This window comes from Phocoena phocoena, chromosome 2, assembly GCF_963924675.1.
Source record: "Phocoena phocoena chromosome 2, mPhoPho1.1, whole genome shotgun sequence".
In the NCBI taxonomy this organism is placed as follows: Eukaryota; Metazoa; Chordata; class Mammalia; order Artiodactyla; family Phocoenidae; genus Phocoena; species Phocoena phocoena.
In genome coordinates, this window is record NC_089220.1 from 114,093,884 (window position 1) to 114,116,039 (window position 22,156).

A 22,156-nucleotide genomic window follows, 5' to 3' on the forward strand; every position below is an offset into this window, starting at 1 on the left:
CTACAAGCAAAGGACTACACTGACTAATGATGTAGTGGTGGATATATTTCCCAGCAATCTGTGGGTCTCTGAGCAGCTAGGCATGCGTGTCTTGTCAGGCCAAGAGAGGGGCAGTAGTTTTATCCACGTTTCAGCAGATATAACAGCAGCAGCATGTGCATGACCTATTATCCTAAGAGAAAGCCACAAAACTCCTTTCAAAGCATTAATTGAGCAGACACATGGCACCTATGAAGTGGCCTCCTTTCATATACAGCTCTATGCAAAAACAATGCATAGTTTTTGCCTTATGACCAAGTTGCATCATCTCGCTCATAACTTAAGACTTTAGCTACTTAATTTGACAGCCTGGTGGCTAAAAGGATACTAACATTTGCTGGCAGTAGACAAAGTCTCAAAAGAGAATAATCCAGAGTAGGGTGAGGGTGGCTATTTACCTAACCACTGAAGTAAGAAAAATATACATATGGTCTACCACCTTGTTGTTTGTTTGTATTTGTTTAATCTGCTCTTTCTTTTATCCTGTCTTTTTAAAATTGAGTATACAGTTGACGCTTGAACAACACAGGGGTTAGGGGTACTGACCCTCTGTGCTGTTGAAAACCCACATGTAACTTTAAAGTTGGCCCCCGGTATACTTGGTTCCACCCTACCTGGAGTTCAAATCCTCAGATTCAACCAACCACTGACCGTGTAAAACTGCAGTGTAACTATTGAAAAATATTCCATGTGTAAGTGGACCCCTGCAGTTCAATCAAGGATCACCTGTATTTTATGATTCCATTTTAGTTCTGCTATTAGCTCATTACCTATGATAAGCTTTTATTTTTTTAAGGATTTCTCAAGACTTTATATCTTTAACATATCACAGTCTGCCTTCAAATAATGCTACACCATTACCTGTATAGTGTACAGTATTCAGGTAATGCTGTAACTTTACAACAGTATAAACTTACATTTAGCCCCTCCCTTTTGTGCTACTCTTGTCATACATTTTATTTCTACCTCACAATATATTATTATTTTTTTCTTCTATAGTCAATTATCTTTCTAAAAAATTAAAAGAAGAGAAAAAGTATTTATGATAGTTAATTACACTTCTATCATTCTGGCAATCTTAGTGTTTTGTATAGATCCAAAATCTATGGTTTTCTCATCATTTTTATCCCAAACTTAACATTCTTATAATGTATACTTCCTGGCAATGCATTCTCTCAACTTTTGTCTGAAAAAGTCTCTATATAACCTTCAACACTCACGTGCATAGAATTTTAGAGTGACAGTTTTTTTTCCCCCTTTCAGTTTTTTGAAAATACTACTCTTGAATTCTGCCTTTCATAGTTTCTGATGAGAAACCTACTGTTATTCTTATATTCATTTCATGGCACATAAATGTTGTCTTTTTTTCTCTGGCTGTATTTAAAATTTTCCCTTTTTAACTGGCTTTAGCACTTTGATGTGATGTGTATTGGTGTTTTTAAGTTTGTTCTGCTTGGGATTTGGTGAGATTCTTTGATCTTTGAGCTTATATTATTCATAAAAATAAGGAAATATTTAGGTCATTATTTCTTCAAATTTTTTTCTGTATCCCCCTCTCTTGACTTTCCTTCTTAGATGCCAATTACACCTATGTTCAATGATCTAATATTTTCCCACAAGTTACTAATGCTGTTTTTCATTTTTTCCATATTTGTTATTTCTCTCTGCACTTTATTTTAAAGTAAATGTAACTTCTAATTCACTACTTCGGCAAATAGGTGTTAATCCCATCTAGCTTATTTTTATTTTCAAATATTACATTTTTAATCTTTGAAAGTTCCATGTGAGTCTTTTTCATATCTTCTATGTTCTTCTCATCATTATTCATGTTTTTCTTCAGACATATTTATATGATTTATAATAGCTATTTTGAGATCCTCATCTAAATGCTATTTCCATAATCTCTGTCATTTTTAGATCTGTTTCTTTTTCATTTTTCAATATTTATTTATTTATTTGGTTGTACTGGGTCTTAGTTGCAGCAGGCAGGCTCCTTAGTTGCGGCTCACAGGCTCCTTAGTTGTAGCATGCAAACTTTTAGTTGCAGCATGCATGTGGATCTAGTTCCCTGACCAGGGATAGAACCCCGGCCCCCTGCATTGGGAGCATGGAGTCTTCACCACTGCACCAGGAGGGAAGTCCCTAGATCTGTTTCTAATGATTGATTTTTTTCTCCCTTGCTATGGGTTGTTTTTTCCCTGATTCTTTGCATGCCTAGTAATTTCAGATTGGATGCTAGTGTGATTTTACATTGTTGGATTTTGTTATATTCCTTTAAAGAGCAACAGACATTTTCCCCTGGGGCTGTTAAGTTATAAAGGATCACTGTGATTCTTTCAAGACTTGCTTTTATTACGCTTTGTGAGGGCAGGTCCAGAGCAAAACCTTGGCATTTGTTTGGATTCCCTCTCCCTGGGCTATAGCAAATTGCCTTTATGCAGTAACCTGGGACTTGCCTCATTTATTTCCCTCTTCTCAGGGATCATAATCCTGCAGTGCTTACTGTCTAATATCTAAAAACATTCTATTCTTATCTTTTGTCCAGTTTTCTAGTTGTTTATAGCAGAAGGGCAATTCCTGTATCGGTTAATCCTTCATGAGTTCTATGATTTCATTCTGATGAAAGTAAATATTCATTCACAAGAAGTGTATGAAGTCAAAGACAGCTGGGTGCCATCTATCTCCATCACTTCTAATTTCCTCACCTGTACAATAAGAATGACAGTATTTATCTCACAGAATTGGAGGAAAAATAATGTATGTATATAAATTTTTAGTAAAGGATCTGGAGAATATAGTACTCATTACTTTTATAATACTTAACAATGTATTAGAAACATTAAAGATGACTCTTTTTGCAAATGTTAAACACAATACATGAATTTAATTTGAAAATATCCATAATTCCTGAATTTGGGGGATTTTAAGGGACATAATAGGATTGTAATTATAACAAAGTTTTATTGTAGTAGCTATAATGTGTACTCTTCAGATTAAAGTCTGAGTTTGGTATACAGGCACCTGTAAAAGATCCAAGGTAACAAAATAAAGGACACAACAGCTTAATGGTTCTACCCTTCATAATTATGAGATTAATGCTTCCTTTTCAGATACCAAGCTCACCACGTTACCTATTGATCAGAATTTGGCTTCCCACCTTGATCTGCTAATCACGAGGAAATGTGATCATGAACTAACAATTATAACAAGTCTGCCTATGACTCTTATTTCTCATTGTATATTAATAAACTTTGATACTGCTGTTTTACAGCAGTGTTTATAGTTTATCAGTCAGCATGATATTTTTGTTCCCTGTAAATTCATCTTTGCATTTCTAAATCCATAAAGTGAAAACCCAAACTTTGGGATGTGAAGACACCACCGAGGTATAGACAGACCTGTCTGGTCAAGCAACATCTCTCTCTTTTTTTAAATAATCAAATACCATTAACCCATAGGATTGTGATTTAAGAAGGATTTTTTTTTAATTCATGGCAGAGCTTCCATTATATATTCAATTGTCTTTCCTTTAACTTTATTAGCACCTAATAAGTTATAAGTTGTTTGGCTCTTCGATCTTGTCTTTTTTTTTTTTTTTAAAGAGCACTTTGACCAAGTAGCTTTTATAGAATCAAATTTTTGTCCAGGCCTACCGTGAAAATTGTCTAAAATAAAATGACATTTCTAGCCTACAGTTTGAAGAACTGTGCTTATAAATCAAACAAGATCATATCCAGTGATATGTTAGGAGATAATTTACATTCAGGTATCCTGGATTAAACAGGAGCATTGGGGCTTCCCTGGTGGCACAGTGGTTGAGAGTCCGCCTGCCGATGCAGGGGACAGGGGTTTGTGCCCCGGTCCGGGAAGATCCCACATGCCGCGGAGCGGCTGGGCCCGTGAGCCATGGCCGCTGGGCCTGCGTGTCCGGACCCTGTGCTCTGCAACGGGAGAGGCCACAACAGTGAGAGGCCCACGTACCGCAAAAAAAAAAAAAAAAAAAAATCAACAGGAGCATTGAAAAACGTGATAACATAGAAGTACAGCTATCGGCAGATAAAGAAATTTTTAGTTAACAGTGAACAACACTTCTGTGATAAAAGCATGAGGTAGAGTAAAATTATGTAAAGCACTGTTTCCTTTAAAATTTTCAGCTCTTTTTCATAAATATCTAGCAAATGAATAGAATGTTAGAGATGATTTGAGAAGAATGGGAAGAATTCGAAGAGAATTTTGTAAAGTTATTCTGGAGGTTATTTGGTTAATTTATTATGATCATATTTATTCCTAAATGCCCAGTTACAATGAAAGGAACTGGATTCCTATATACACAAAACTAAAATAAACAAGAAAAAACTTACAATTCCATTGAGTTAAATGTTGATGGCAGTAGCATGAGGTTTAAATATATAGGGAGAAATATACATCATTATGTTAACAGTGACCATATCTGGGCAGTCAATTTTCTGATGCTTTTCTCCTCACACTGAAAATAATAAATTACTCTTTGGGATATGCACTATCCAGAGATACAAGGATGAAAAACAAAAGCACTTGACATTTTTTCCCCATCTTTGGTACTTCCATCCAAAATGACCATTATAGTATAGCTTTTTAGTCACATGAATCATATCCCATTCAGGTATCTTGCAGATCACTTTGATCTTACAATGTCAATCTGAACAAAACAAATTCCTCTTTGTTAAAAATAAAAGGAAAAAAAGGTAGAACAGAAAACAACCTGAAACTGGGCACTGATGCTGGGAGGTTTCTTCTTCTTGTGCAAATGAAGAAGAGACTTGGTAATGCGATCCTGTAGGGTCAGTCTTGTCAGGTGCTTTAAAGACTTTACTTCTAGCAAGTGCTGAAAAGCAGGGGAAAAAAATCAAATTCTTCATATAAATTAATCTAAGAATAGGAAAAACAAAATTGTAAGCCAGTTTTCATTATTCATGCATATAATGACTGTGGTGAATATGAGGGATTAATATTCAATGTCCATTTTTACCCTCCTTCTGCTTTCTTACAGAAGCTTACCAGCTAAAAAGAAACTACATTTCCCAAACTCTCTTACATCTCAGGTTCTGGATGTGATTTAAGTTCATCAATTCCCACACGTGAAACTGGGAAGGTCTAACTAAGGCAGAGGCTTTGGCTACTAGCTTGTTTCTGCTGGCAAACATGTACACAGAAGTACTTAAGTTTTCGGTGGTCCCAGTGCCCAGGCACTACTTTTTAAAGTGTTGTGAGGCAGAGTGCAGGGCATTTGTGTTGTCACTGCAACTCTAGTAAAAGCACCTTAGCCCCGAAGCCAACAGTTGTAGCAGCTTCTTCTTGATTCCTGGATTACATACACCACAGGTGGTATGAGCCTGGAAGCAGCACCAGTGATAGTGACTTCCTCATTTCCTAGCTTTCTGAGTACAGCTGAGGTCAGTTCTGCTCCGTTGTTTTAATACTTCTGATGACTTCTGTAAACACCTCTTTGAATAAAGTCCCTTTCTACTTAATATCTATGGTTGTTAGTTATCTGCAACTGAATCCCGACTCACACAGATAATAAATTCAATCCCTGGGCTATATTGTAGGTAAGCCAGGAACACGTACACAGAAAAAAAGAAAATGTAGTCCCTATCAACCCGCATCCTGAGGTCCTAATTATTAATCTTAAAAATAAGATATAAGTTACACATAAAGCAACTAAAGAATACAAAACAGGACACTAATAAAGTATTTTGGAGCTTTTTTTTAGCTAATCATTAATCAGTTTTTAAAATCCTACTAATTTATGGCTGTATTTGTCAATGGAAAAAATGTATCTATACAGTTGTGCAACCGCATATGTTATTTAAAAAGTAGTAAAAGTTTTATTGTATGAGAAGCACAGAATTCAGTTACAAGTATGACAAATTAAAAGACTAAGAAATATTAATTTTGACAAGATAAACATTAAAAAATAAAAACTTCCAAGTGGCATTAAGTACAATATACATTTCAACAATTCCACCTAAGAAAAAATATTTTCAATAATGACAAAGATTTATTATCCGTATATAAGAACTGTAAAAAAAATCCTTTAAAAAATACATCCAGTGATAATAAATGAGCAGAAGACTTCAACAGGCAATTCTCAAAATATAAATGACAAGTAACATAATGACAATCAATCTCACTTTTAATCAAAGAAATACACATTTTCTTTTAAGGTTTTCTGCACATCAGATTGGCAAACATAGTGAAGGCTGATAAAACCCAGTATACATGAAATAGGCATATTTATGCACTGTTCTTAGGAATGCAAATCATTATAATCTTTCTGATAAACCATTTCACGTCTACATATTTATCTAAGGAGAGCTCTGAATGTTATTTCTGACAATGTACTTCAAAAAAATAGTGGAAAAAAAAAATAGTGGAAAATTCTAAACAAAAGCAATAAGGAACTATACAGAATTTTTTTCATAAAGTATGCTTCATTCACACAACTGAATACTATACAGCTCCTAAAAATACTGTAACCTATATTTACTGACGTGGAAAAATATCTGCAAATACTCTTGACCAAAAAACCCCACACAAAACAATAATATATATGTAAATATATATAGTACATGTGTATATTGAATTTTGAGAGTTTATACTTAATTTTTATTAGTATTTTTGAATTCTTACAAAAAGATTCATTGTATATTAAGAAAAAAATAATTTTACATACTGGTCAGGACTCAATTAGAAGAATTGTGTGGTTTACCCATAAGTAAAATGAAATTAGCACCGAAGCCTAAAATTATTGCCCCCCCCCAAACATTTAAGATACTTCTGATAAAAAGACCTCGGAAATGGTTGCATTTTATAAACCATATCTAAAGCAATGGTAAAATTAATTACTAAATGTCACTATGTGAAAAAGGGTCAGATGAACTGGGAAAAATACAAGTAACTATTTTTTTTTAAACTACTAAAAAGTCCTTCCCATCAAGGAGTTTAATTAGAAAGGTAAAAACAAAAAAAAATCCACATTCATTCTTATCTCAAGGTCTTTCCAATCTTTTCATTTGCTTGGAATACTCTATAGCTAGACCTTTACATTGCTTGATTTTTCTTAGCATTCATCTTATAGCTTAAATACCCAAGCTTTCTCATAAAGCTATTTTCTTAAATACCCCAAAGGCAGCCCCCATCTAAATCAATAATATGTCATTTTATTTTCCTCTTTGCACATAATATCATCTAAATCATCTTTTGTTTAGTTGTGTATTTTTTTTCTCTTTCTCTAAAAGAATCACTATGAGAGAGCAAGGATTCTCTGACTGGACTGTTTATCTCAGCACCTCCAATGCCTAAAACAGTGTCTGGTACTGCAAACTCAATAAATATTAGTTTGGATAAATGAACGAATGGTTAGCAAGTAATGATTTTTGAACAATGTTTCCTCAGCAACTGGAGACCAGTCTCTTGTCCACAAAACTCACCATGATTAGATCTATCAACAAATATTCAGTGATTACTACAGATTCTGTTCTAAGTGCCAGGAATACATTGCATTCAAGTACAGGGAAACAGACTATAAGGAAATTAAAAAATAAATGATAATCTGAGGGTTATTAAGATTTATGAAGAAGATAAAACAGGGCAAGGAAGAAAGGAGAGACAAGGCGGAGCAGAACAATGTGGAAGACAGGAGGCTAAGGAGGCAAGAGAGAGATAAATCCAGTCAAGGGACAGCTTCAATAGTCCAGTATGATGTGACAAAAACCAAGAACTGAACTGTGGGCCCAAGATCTAGCAGAAAACAGATACGGAGTTAATTCCTTTCTTAGGTCTTCTGTTCATTATCTACTTTATTCCTTTCTTAATTCCATCTTCATTGTTTAGCTTATTAAGATTAGTCAGTTCATTTTTTTTCAAACAATTATTTACTGCTTGCTGTGCAAGGTGCTGTAGCCACAAAGATTAAGAAGATATTGCTCATGTTGTTAAAGACAACTAAAATGCACAATAAACTTACCTTCAACGTTTGAGCCTGAGTGACTACAAAAATTCAGTAGGGGAGTGACAAACCAAAATAGCTTTGGGGATCAAGTCTGAGAGATGAGCAGGGTGTCAAAGTAGAAATGTACAACAAGGGAACTGTCAGTAAAAGACTGAAAATTTAAAGGTAGATCATATTAGAAAGGTATATTTAATAGAAGTGATGGTTTCAAGGTATGAGAGGGAAAGTACTCTCTAGGAGAGAAATGGAAAGAACTATCAAAACAGAGCTATATTAACAGAAGGCTAAGGGCTGTTGGATTATATGTGTTGAATATTTGCCTGTGTTTATTCAGAACTGTAATAAAAATAAAGCATTCTAAATCCTACCTATATCAATAAAATGAGGCGCCCTTAATACAGGTGACTGAATCTTATTTCCAGTAGCGATAAAAGTTGTAGGGATGCGTACAATAATGATTCATACTCAAGGTAAGAAAGTGGCTGTAGATTTCGCAAAAGGGAAAAGAAGTTCAGGTTATCTACACTTCTGTTGCTTCCTTCCACATCACCTAAAACTAACTTAACGCAACCAAAATATTTAATCAGCAAATGACCATAGTCAATGAGGATATAGGATCTGTCACTTTAATTTTTTTTTTTTTTTGCGGTACGCGGGCCTCTCACTGTTGTGGCCTCTCCCGTTGAGGAGCACGGGCTCCGGATGCACAGGCTCAGCGGCCATGGCTCATGGGCCCAGCCGCTCTGCGGCATGTGGGATCTTCCCAGACCAGGGCACGAACCCGTGTCCCCTGCATCGGCAGGCGGACTCTCAACCACTGCGCCACCAGGGAAGCCCACCACTTTAATTTTATTAATATATACTTGTTTTGCCTTGGTTTGAAGTGGACTGAAAGAAACAAGCAAAACACAAACACTCATTAAGCATAATTAGAAAAAATAAGGCATATTTAAAGAAGAGTAGGAAAGTAAGATGAAGAGTGAGGTTACTAAACAAAGCACACATCATGCCTACATGTATGTACACAGATAAGCCACAGCTTCAGCTCTAACATTCTGGCAGCAAATATGAAGAAAATATTTATTATTTATTGAATACTAATCATGCACATACCAAATATATATCTCTCATCCTAACATATATTATCCTCCACATTACAAATGAAGAGACAGAGGTTAAGACAAGTTCGAGAACTAACTCCAAAAATCAAAGAGCAGGGACTTCCCTGGTGGCGCAGTGGTTAAGAATCCCCCTGCCAATGCAGGGGACACAGGTTCATGCTCTGGTCCAGGAAGATCCCACATGCCACGGAGCAACTAAGCCCATGCGCCATAACTACTTAAGCCCGCGTACCACGACTACTGAGGCCTGCGCGCCTAGAGCCCATGCTCTGCAACAAGAGGAGCCACCTCAATGAGAAGCCCACGCACCACCGCAACTAAGAGTAGCCCCAGCTTGCTGCAACTAGAGAAAGCCCACACACAGCAGCAAAGACCCAACGCAGCCAAAAAATAATTAATTAATTTTTTAAAAAATCAAAGAGCAGGTAACAGATCCATCATTTGAATGTAGGTCAGTTTGACTCCAAGGTCTATATTCTCACAGACTATGTTGCCTCTCTAATATTAAATATATGTACTTGAACACACAAGACACACTAAAATAAACAAAAGATTAGCCATATTTAATTTTAAAAGATTGAGAAATAGATGGGATTCCCATGATGGATGACTGAATGGAATCATTCACTTCAGATGTATCCAACATATTCTTGTTGTCTATCATGTAAAGTTTAAGAAGTTATAAAAGAATGTATATATATGTATAACTGAGTCACTTTGCTGTACAGCAGAAATTAACACAACATTGTAAATCAACTATACTACAATTAAAAAGAAATAATTTATCCATTTGAGGAGAGGGTAAAGAACAGCACAAACACTAGGTCCAGAGGTGGCATTCAAAATACTAAAAGGCTATAGAGACAGTGAAGGAAAAAAGAAAGACAAATGAACGATAATGAATATTTGACAATGAATGCAGTCTCCTCTCTTTCTCTCTACATAAAATTGTTTCATGTAAGACCATAATCACAAACCACTTAGGTAAATTTTCTTTGTGGCTTAAAACGTATTTGTCACTACCACAAACCACATCAGCAGTACATTAAATTTTCTTTGGAAATATAAGGTGACTTAAGTAGAAGGAAAAATTAAAGACAGATTCATTTTCTTCTTTCTTGAACTAGAGAATCATGACAATAAATAGCTCTTTTTCAGTTCTTTTAGAATTTTGAAATTATGCCCATTAACAAAGTTACAAACGACAGGACTCCTTCTTTGGGAGAGCACAAGAGAAAGAAAAACTCAGTAAGATTTTTCTTTCTTTAGTAAATTTAATAAATATTTTGGAATGTAGATTAGAGTCGGCAAATTACAACCCCTGGGTCAAATCCTGCCCACTGTTTTTATAAGATTTATATGGTTGCAAAAAGAATTAAATAATATATGATGGCATGTGAAAATTAAATGAAATTCAAATTTCAGTGTCCATAAATAAAGTTTTATTGGAATACAGTCACTCTCATTCAGTTACATATTGTCTACAGCTGCATTTGTGCTATGATAGCAGAGCTAAGTAATTATAACACAGACCAGAACAGATAAGCCTGCAAGCCTAACTGGACCTTTACAGAAAAACCTGGCTAACTAATGCTAATGATGATGAGAGTTAGGTAAGCATTACTTAGAAATTATTTTTAAATCAGATAAAATTCAGAATTTTATCTTAACCTGACTCAAGGAGAAATGAAAAGATCTTATGCAAAGATGCAATTACTCAACAAAAATTTACATTTATATTCAGAAGCTCTTCAAACACTAGAAAATGGGACATATCACAAATATTTACCTGAACCATTAAACCTGGCCATTTCATAACATCCAGCATTATTTCTAAAATGGTTTCAACTTAATATAAACAATTAACCTCTATTTTGGGTACAAATAAGATATTTCTTTTTTTGTTTATGAAGATCATTTGCATGAATAATAAAAAAATAATTATGAAATGGGGCACTAACAGAAAAATTTTTTTTGTAATACTCACCTTTGGAAGGCCAGGCTTGGATTTGAAATTTTTGTTTCTCCTATAGAGATAAATCATACATTAGGGAAAAAAAAACACGGTAGAGACAAATGATTTCAAGATCTCTACTAAAATAACAGATTATATACCCATTTCCAAGTTATAGGTCGCCTAAATGAAAACACTGTCTAATTCAACTAAGCAGTCACCTTTGGGAAGGAAGGATAAGAGAAGAAAAGAGATGCCTGCTCTGTAATACAGGTACAAACACATTTAAGCCCGATGATAAGTAACATAATGTACATTCAAAGCTGAAGTTTCATTTTCTTTTGGATGTTAATAGGGCTCTGCATTCTTAAACCTAAAGAGGCATTGTTTCTGTCATTTTAAACTTAAATAGATGCCTAATTTCATGAATTTTTAAAATGTACTTTTCACTAAGACTCATGATCTTCCATTTTTAGAAATTAAAAATTCTCCTTTGCCCTTTTTTCCCTTATTCATAATTCAGTATCACACTTATATCAAATCTTTTTTATTTTTAATGGCTACATACAGGGAATAAAGCCCAATGATTATGAACATGGGCTGGGGTGTCAGGAAGACCCAGGCTTGAATCTAAGCTCTTTCACCTACTAATTCTGGAGTATAGCAAGACTTATACAAATTGAGCCTATTAACACTGTTAAGCGATGATTTAGGGATTAAGGAATCCAATTCAGTCACACTTCTAGCTGTGGTCAAAAAATATGCTTTGGAAGTGTTTGAAATATGTTGATATAGTTAGCTAAGAACTTTTTACTTCTCTACCATGCATGGTTATATCTATGTCCTCAAACCAGTTCTAAATCAGGTAAGGAGGAATGGCAGGCTTGGGTTAAGTGTTATATATCACCATACAGGTGTCCCTTGAACAACACAGGTTTTGACTGTGCAGTTCCACTTATAAGTGGAATTTTTTTTCAACAGTTTTTTCAAAACTGTATGCTTCTTCTCTTGTTAATTGTCCAAGTTACTGTACTTGATCTGAGGTTGGTTGAATCTGTGGATGTGGAATCACAGATACCAAGGAGCAGTGGATATGGAGGGCTGACTACAGGAAACACACAAATTTCTGACTGTACAGAGGGTTGGCACCTCTAACCCATGCAGTGTTGAGGGGTAAACTGTATATGGCCCCATTCACCACTTCATAAGGGATTTTCCTGCCCAATTTGTTAGGATTGCCAGAATTAAAGGACAACTGCAGTTAAAGACTAGGAATCCTAAAAAGAGCTATCAGTTTTTGCTCTCTCTGGATGTAGGGTCTGTTAAAGAGCAATAAGGAGTCATCTCCATAATAAGTATATTCAGTCTGATTCTCCTGGTGAGATGAAAACAAACACCAGCTTTATAATACAGGAGACTGTCACAGCTCTAAATTCTGACTACTTTTGAGTCTTGTTTCACTCAAAATTCTACTCATGAAAATAATGCTTCATGATCACCTCTCTTCATTTTTAGCCAGAAATTTTAAATCAGTCATAAAAAAGCAATCCACATTATTGATCAATACTAACGTGAGAATTCCATGGGCTCTCTCCAAGAGTTTGCTGCTAGCTGAATTAGCGAATATCCCATCTTTATCAAGCAAGGAGGTGTTACTGGATAGTCTGCTCTGGCGAATCCCTGTTCTGCCATTCCAGGCAAAATCAAATGTTTCACTGTAAAAATTAAATAGAGTACAATGTGCTTTGTTAATTGAGACATCCTTAAAACTCTATACATTTCTTAAAAAAGTAAAATAAAACTTTAAACACTAAAGTTAAAATTTAGAAAAAATGCTAAACCAGCAGAAAATGGTTTTATCAGAGAGATTACTGATTAATTTGGCTTATCTTTTACTCTTTCAGAACAAAAAATTTCTATGGATTCTAGCACATTCACATTCAAATGTGCATGAAGGTGAGCACATCATATAGCTAATACCTTTAAATATACCACTTAACAAGCAGTAAATAATATAATGTATTAAAATGTAATGTCATGGCTTTTGTCTGTGTTTGAAGCCCAAACCCTCTTTCCTTTTGAAAAAAGGATATATTAGTCACTGAGTGTAACCACTTCTTTGAGTTTCACTTCTTTTCGGAGAATACTCATGTACGTAAAACATTAATAAAAACTGTATGCTTCTTCTCCTGTTAATTGTCTTTCATTAGTTTAACTTACAAGCCCGCAGCCACTGAACCTAAGAAGGCAGACGAAAAGTTTTTTCTCCCTGACAGTTTCATACTATATAATTTGATTTATATAATATTCGCAAAATAACAAAACTACAGAAATGAAGAACAGATTAGTGGTTGCTAGAGGACAGGAAAGGGACACGGAAGAAGGATAATACAAATAAGCAGCATGAATAAATTCTTTTATGATGATGAAAGAGTTCGGTATCTTGATTGTGGAGTTGGTTACACAAATCTATACATGGGATAAAACTGCAAAAAACTACCCATACACACACACACACACACACACACAGATTTTTTTAAATGGTGAGAACTGTAGTCTAATTAATATTAATGTAACAATATAACTTTCCTGGTTTTGATAATATACTACCAGTATATAAGATGTCATTTAAGGAAAACTGAGTGGTACATAGGACTCTATGAACTATTTTTTTCCTTTGTACTATTTTTGAAACTTCCTGCTTTTGAAAAATGGAATATAACCTTAAAATATTTATTTTCCAATTAGTTCTTTATTTAAACTATACTACTTTTTAGATAGCCAGGACAATATCTTTAAAATCTTGTAATAGCTTTGTTCTGTCCTTCTGGTCAAGCTTCTTACTAAGAACAACAGAAGATAAAAAAAAAAAATTAAACATGCAAAACTTTATCTACAAAAATTTTCATCAATATCAAGAAAATTAGAAACAACCTAAATAAACAACAATTGGAAATAAATGAAAGAAATTATATTATAACCACCCCCATGGAAGTCTATAAGGTCATTAAAAATCATGTGGGAGCAGCAAAGGAAACCATAAACAAGACCAAGAGACAACCCTCAGAATGGGAGAAAACATTTGCAAATGAAGCAACTGACAAAGGATTAATCTCCAAAATTTACAAGCAGCTCATGCAGCTCAATAACAAAAAAACAAACAACCCAATCCAAAAATGCGCCGAAGACCTAAATAAACATTTCTCCAAAGAAGATATACAGATTGCCAACAAACACATGAAAGAATGCTCAACATCATTAATCATTAGAGAAATGCAAATCAAAACTACAATGAGATACCATCTCACACCGGTCAGAATGGCCATCATCAAAAAATCTAGAAACAATAAATGCTGGAGAGGGTGTGGACAAAAGGGAACACTCTTGCACTGTTGGTGGGAATGTGAACTGGTACAGCCACTATGAAGAACAGTATGGAGGTTCCTTAAAAAACTAAAAATAGAACTACCATACGACACAGCAATCCCACTACTGGATATATATCCTGAGAAAATCATAATTCAAAAAGAGTCATGTACCAAAATGTTCATTGCAGCTCTATTTACAATAGCCAGGAGATGGAAGCAACGTAAGTGTCCATCATCGGATGAATGGATAAAGAAGATGTGGCACATATATACAATGGAATATTACTCAGCCATAAAAAGAAACAAAATTGAGTTATTTGTAGTGAGGTGGATGGACCTAGAGTCTGTCATACAGAGTGAAGTAAGTCAGAAAGAGAAAGACAAATACCATATGCTAACACATATATGGAATCTAAGAAAAAGAAAAAATGTCATGAAGAACCTAGGGGTAAGAGAGGAATAAAGACACAGACCTACTAGAGAAGGGACTTGAGGATACAGGGAGGGGGAAGGGTAAGCTGTGACAAAGTGAGAGAGTGGCATGGACATATATACACTACCAAATGTAAAATAGATAGCTAGTGGGAAGCAGCCGCATAGCACAGGGAGATCAGCTCGGTGCTTTGTGACCACCTAGAGGGGTGGGATAGGAAGGGTGGGAGGGAGACGCAAGAGGGAAGAGATATGGGAACATATGTATATGTATAACTGATTCACTTTGTTATAAAGCAGAAACTAACACACCATTGTAAAGCAATTATACTCCAATAAAGATGTAAAAAAATTAAAAATAAAAAAAATAAAGTAGAGAGAACTCAGGGACGGTAAAAAAAAAAAAAGGCTCATGATATACAGTTTGAGACACAGAAATGAGAAATACTTCTAAATGGTATTAAAATGTATATATCCATGTCAATTTGTCTTAGTCCACTTTCTAAGAAAATTGTTTCAAGTCTAGGCTTGTTGAGCTTTGCTGAGATCTCAACTAGGCAAGTCAGTTTCCATATCTAATATTTCTTAAAACAATATCTTATTGACTGCTAAGGGGCTTCATATTAAATGTCTTGAAGTTGAAAATGATATTGAACTTTAAGAACCTTAAAACTTTGTATATGTATGCATGAATGTTGCCGGTCTTTGTCTTATCTTCCCAACCAAATCATAGGGAAAGGTGTTTTGTTTAACTTTATATCCCCACAGTGTCTAACATAGTGTTACCCACACATAGTAGGTGCTGAAGAAATGTTGGTTTTTTTAAATTGACCCCACCTGTTTTGAGCAAGGTCTTCATATTACCCATCCCAGTGCTTCATACAAATGCTGCCCCTCTTGTCTCATTTATCCCCTTACTTTGATCTCCCTATGATTTCCATAATCTCTCCTTCATTTTTTTCTTTAATCTCTCTCTGCCACCCCTCTGCCCTGCTCCTTCCAGCCCTAAGTGGGACATGAGGCCTTATGCAGCATCCTCATCTTAGCACGTGCTGGCCTCTGTGTTTGGTGCTGGGGGAATGAAGAAGACTAAGCCGTGGTCCCATTCACAGACTAGTAGGGGACAGAGGTGAGTCTGAGATGAACAGACTAGTAGAATAGGGGACTGAGATTGTCATATATCAACAGTGACAATAAGTGTGATAAATTCTGTAATTGAGACATGTACAAAGTGATATGATAGAAAGGAAGCAACCTAAGTGTCCATCGACAGATGAATGGATAAAGAAGATGTGGCATATATATGGAATTTAAGGGAAAAAAATGTCATGAAGAACCTAGGGGTAAGATAGGAATAAAGACGCAGACCTACTGGAGAACGGACTTAAGGATATGGGGAGGGGGAAGGGTGAGTTTTGACAGGGCGAGAGAGAGTCATGGACATATACACACTAACAAATGTAGTAAGGTAGATAGCTGGGGGGAAGCAGCCGCAAGGCACAGGGATATTAGCTCGGTGCTTTGTGACAGCCTGGAAGGGTGGGATGGGGAGAGTGGGAGGGAGGGAGACGCAAGAGGGAGGACATATGGGAGCATATGTATATGTATAGCTGATTCACTTTGTTGTAGAGCGGAAGCTAACACACCATTGTAAAGCAATTATACCCCAATAAAGATGTTTAAAAAAAAAAAAAAAAAGAAGATGTGGCACATACATACAATGGAATATTACTCAGCCATAAAAAGAAATGAAACTGAGTTATTTGTAGTGAAGTGGATGGATCTAGAATCTGTCATACAGAGTGAAGTAAGTCAGAAAGAGAAAAATACCATATGCTAACACATATATATGAAATCTAAAAAAAAAAATGGCTCTGAAGAACCTAGAGGCAGGACAGGAATAAAGAGGCAGATGTAGAGAATGGACTTGAGCACATGGGGAGGGGGAAGGGCAAGCTGGGACGAAGTGAGAGAGTGGCATTGACTCTCTATTTTTACATTTGGTATTTTACACTACCAAATGTAAAATAGAGAGCTAGTGGGAAGCAGCCACATAGCACAGGGAGGGCAGCTCGGTGCTTTGTGACCACCTAGAAGGGTGGGAGGGAGACACAAGAGGGAGGGGATATGGGGATATAAGTATACATATAGCTGATTCACTTTGCTATACAGCAGAAACTAACAATGTAAAGCAACTACACTCCAAAAAAGTTGTTTAAAAAAAAATCATGTGGGAGAACAGTATTTAATGGCATAAAGAGCTGTCTGCATATATTATCAAATCTAAATATTGTTGCATGATACAGTTTTAAGACATTTATATACATGGAAAGAAGAATATTTACCAAAAAAAATTTAATGGACAAAATAAGACATTTATTCAAAGAAGATATATGAATCATCAAAAAACATATACAAATCACTAATAAGCACATAAAAAGATACTGAACATCATTATTTAGGGAAATACAAATCAAAACTACAATGAGATACTACTTCATTCCCTCTAAGACAGGCAATAACAAAATGACAAGAATGTGCAGAAACTGGAACCCTTACCCATTACTACTGGAATGTAAAATGTCCGAGCCACTCTGGAAGATAGTTTGGCAAACTCTCAAAATGTTAAACAAAATAGACAGTAACCATATAACACAGCAATTTCATTCCTAGGCATGTACTCAAAAGCACTGAAAACACGTCCACACAAAAACTTGTATATGAATGTTCACAGCAGCATTATTCATAATAGCCAAAAAGTAGAACCCAAGTGTTCATTAACTGATAAATGTGTAACCAAAATATCCATAACATGAGATGTTACTCAGCCATGAAAATTAATGAAGTACTGGTACATGTTACAACGTATATTATTGAAAACGTTATGCTAAACGAAAGAAGTCTCACATAAAAGGCCACATATTGTAGATTCCATTTATATAAAATTTCCAAAAAATATATATTTTTTCCAGAATAGGCAAATCTACAGAGACAAAAAGTAGATCATGTTTACCTACAGTGAGTGACAGTACGAGAAAAGGAAACATTCTAGTAAATAGGAAACTTCTTTTTGAACTGACTAAAATGTTCCAAATTAAGATTTTGGAATAGTTGGCCAACTCTTAAATGAATTGTATACTTTAAGTGGGTGAAATTTTGTGGTATGTAAATTATATCTCAATAAAGCTATTTAAAACAAGGCCTCAGAAATCAGCAATGTTGTAACTAAAAGGAAATGTGGCGGTGTCTTCAAAATTCTGAAAAGAAGTTATTTCCAACCAAGAGTCTATACACACTCAAATTTCCCATCAAGTGTGAGGGCAGAATAAATGCATGCTTAGTTATACAAGGAATCAAAAACATGTTCCTCCTATATATACTTTCTCATGGAGCTTCTAGAGAATATGCTCTGTAAAAGTTTACAAAGTAGATCTATAAAAGGAAATAATGGTAGAAAAAACTGTTGATACAAAACAGAAGAATAACATAAGGAATGACCAATACAAAGGTAAAGACAACTGTGTGATAGATCTAGAGAACAAACCCCTCTGATCAAAAAAATGTCAGGAGAGATTTCTACAAGAAGATGAAATTAATTCAAGATGCATCTGTACATGATCAGAGGAAATTAAAACAATTGTCAAAAAAGCTTAGGGTTGAAATGGATATAAGCACCACCAAAGTGTAGAAGAAAATCTGGCTGAATAGATGACTTTGGACTGAGGAAACAATTATTCAAATAAGTTATTAAAAGGACAAATAATAGAGAAAAAATTAATACATTTAACTACATTTACCATTTTAACCATCTTAAGTGTACAATACAGTGGCACTAAGCACATTTATTGTTGTGCAACCATCACTACTATCTATCTCCAGAACTTTTAGCCAAACTGAAACTTTGTACCCATTCAACAATAACTCCCCATGCCCTCCAATACTATATAATATTATATAGCAACTAAAAAGAACAAATTACATGCCACAAGATGGATGAATCTTAGATAGATATTACTGAGGAGAAAAGTCACAGCAACCACATACTATATATTAGTATTTCTAAAACTCAAAAACTAGCTAAGCCAAATGACTCTTTGCTTAGAAAAACATATGTTTATTGTAAAACTATTTTTTAGAGCATAGTAATGGTATACATAAAATTCTGGATAGCAGTTACCTGTGGGGAGAGAGGGAGAATGATCAGAAAATATATGATAAAAAAGTGGCTGCAGCAATACTAATAATCTTCTGGTTCTGAACGTGGGTGGTATTCATTTTATTGATATGCTTCCTAAGGTACATGTGTGTTTTGTATATTTTCTTGTATCAAATGCTACCTTAATGTATAAAGACTGAATCAAAGCTTCCTGTTAAACATGTATACTGCACACTTCTTATGTTCCATTTCAAATCCCGTAAGTCTTACCTCTTATTCTAGCTGCTGCTATTGCAAATGGTACTGTAACTAGTCATTCACACAAATTTTGTCCAGCGTCAAACAGATGCTGCTGGCAGCACCTAGTTTCAGACTCCAGACACTTGCCTCTTGTCTGATGTAGGCTTCTGCTCTGCACTTACACAAGCAGAACTCTCTGTGGGGCTAGCAACCCCTGGAGCAATGGATTAGTCCCTCCTCTTTTCTTCCTCAAGGCAAACAGATGGTCCTGAGACACAAATCATTAAGCTTCTCAGTTGGTCCCACAGGGTTGAGCAACCAGTGGCCAACTCATTCACTGATTCTTGTATGGATTCTCCGTCTTTCCCTTTTTTATTCCCATATCCCCCCTCCTGCTCCCTAGGATAACATTCTTAAATAAGCTACATTTATAAATAAACTATTTGGTGTTTGCATAAGGGAAACCCATAATAAGCTGCCATAGCATACTCCATAGCAATTGTTTATGTCAGCCTCCAGCTGAAATACCACGAATTTGACAAAGTCATAAATTCACAAGGACAAAGAGTGAAAAGGAAGACTATGCAAGGGACAAGGAAGAGTAAAAGTTTAAAGTTGACAGACATGTAATAAGAGATGTAGTAGACTAGAAAAAATTAAAACCTAAGTTTATGTGTACGTCAGAATCATAGAAAAGGGGAGTCTATAGGGGTAGGCATGATTGAGAATACACATATGCTCGTGTGTGTGTGTGTGTGTGTGTAGAGGCTGGGGTTTGGAGTGGGAGAGAGGCTAAAACAACAAAATGTAAGTTGTTCTCATTCAGAACTCTGGAAAGGGTCAGATATTAGAGATAACTGGTACCACTGCAAGGGTGATGCTGAATGGGGCTAAAAATAGGAAGTTAGTTTGAAAGTCTTTAAAAATGAGCTAGATCCTTACTCTTACCCTATATAGTAAAGTAACATTCCCTTCCTCAAACCGTTCAAAGATTTTACTTTATAGAAAAGTTGGAAACACAGAATCTCAGGAGAAGTCAGAGACATTAGGCATAGCTAAAGGTAGGGGTAGGTGAGGTACACTGAAAATAGGAGGAATTAAGTGGAAGTATGCATATGGAATCATGAGAAGCCCAGCTACATAGCTAGAACATCAGTAGCCAGATTTAAAAGCTATAGGCAGGGAAAACTGACTGACCCAAGAGAAACAATCTAGAGATAGCAGACATTTGGAAGTCACCAACTAAACACCGAGATCCCCGATTAATAACAAAATACATCTTCTAGCCCAAGAATCAACTGAGTGCATCTGTATATCCAATGATTTATTCTCTCTCTCTAGATGAAGATCTCTCAGGAATCTCAAAGTAACATGTGCAAGCTGAAACTATCACTCCCTCTTCAAAACTGTTGCCTCTTTTATATTCCTTACTTAAGTACTAAGCCAGAAATCGAGAAATCATCCTTAATTACTCTGTCTCCTCACCCAATATATTCCACAAGTTTTATATAAGACATAGATTCCCCCCACCCTCTCTTTTCAGGAAATGAAGGCTACAAGAGCTACAATCTCAGAATACGAAGATAAGCTGAGCCAAGAACAAATTTTTGGTGACTGCCAAACCCGTGCTCTTTCTCCTATGTGTTATGTAAAGGCTTAAAATACAGCAAAAAGGTTTTACTGGTATTTTACACACTGACTAACAGGAAGAATCCCAGCATTAGAATGGCAGGCTCAATGGTGAAGTAGAAGGTTGGAAGTGAAAGAAAGCAAAAATTGGCTGTGCCTATTTTTAAGAGATGACAATCAATGGGATGCTGGGGAGAAAGAAAAGGCTGTGTGTGTACTTAAAAATCTTTGTGCCAGTGGGTTATTTCAGTGAAATGACTTGACGTAGGTATCTGTCTCAGTTTTTCTAGGGGCTTCCCTTAGCTTAGCACATTGTTATTAAGATTGATGGCATACACAACGTCTTTGTTCTCTATATACAATGTACTCCTTATATATACATTAGAGCACTGTCATATATTTGTTGCATACATATAAAAATTATTTGCACAAAGCATAGAAAATCCAACACAGACTTCTCATAAACACTGAATCCTCATAAAATCAGATGAGAGACATATAGATTTTCAATTTTCCTCCTTAATACAGGTTCACATCAATGTGTACCCATGACCACCTACTGTAAGCCATCATCTCTTGCCAGAACTGCTAGTCTTCCTGTATCCAATCCAGTGCCTCTCCAAATCATTCTCCATAAAGCAACCATAGAGATTCTTCTGAAATATCAGTCAGTCCCCTACTTAAAAGCATTAAATAAATTCTCATTACCCTTAAGATGAAGTACAGCCTCTCCAATACGGCTAACAAAGCCCCACATGAACTAGCCTATGTCTATTTGTCTTTCTAGAGTCGACTCTCATCATTTCTCTCTTCTTACTCACATTCTTTTAATTCTTTATTTGTGCCATGTCCTCTAGAGAGAGCTCTCTTTTTGCTCCTGGACCATCATACAGGTTGCTCCTCTGCCTATAAAACATCACCCTCCTCTTCAAAGGGCTCACCCTTACTCTTCACTCAGATAACAGTTTAAAAGGTTCTTTTTCTGAAAAACATTTCTGAGGCATCTGGCCCCATATCCAATTCTTTAAATACAGTATTGGCATAAAAAATTTTAAAGTCCTCCTCTATGTTTCCATGGTATCTTATATTTCTCCAATCATATCACTTATCACATCTATCTCACAAAGTATTGAATCTCCAGTTTCTGCCACACGACCTGGCACGAAGTACTTGTTAAATAAACAAATGATGTGGCAGAACGAGAAGTTGTATCTGTCGTAATTT

The 22,156-nt window shown here is 35.5% G+C and overlaps 1 protein-coding gene across 1 annotated transcript in view; it reads right to left on the reverse strand.

The window, feature by feature from the left end:
• Positions 1 to 22,156, reverse strand: part of MYO9A (myosin IXA) — a 216,825-nt gene that overhangs the window by 93,289 nt on the left and 101,380 nt on the right. Inside the window, exons 16-18 of the mRNA XM_065900167.1 lie at positions 12,679 to 12,822; positions 11,141 to 11,180; positions 4,781 to 4,903 (exon numbers count right to left, since the gene is read on the reverse strand). Coding sequence (XP_065756239.1) covers positions 4,781 to 4,903; positions 11,141 to 11,180; positions 12,679 to 12,822 — 307 coding nt within the window. The remainder of the gene's footprint in view (positions 1 to 4,780; positions 4,904 to 11,140; positions 11,181 to 12,678; positions 12,823 to 22,156) is intronic.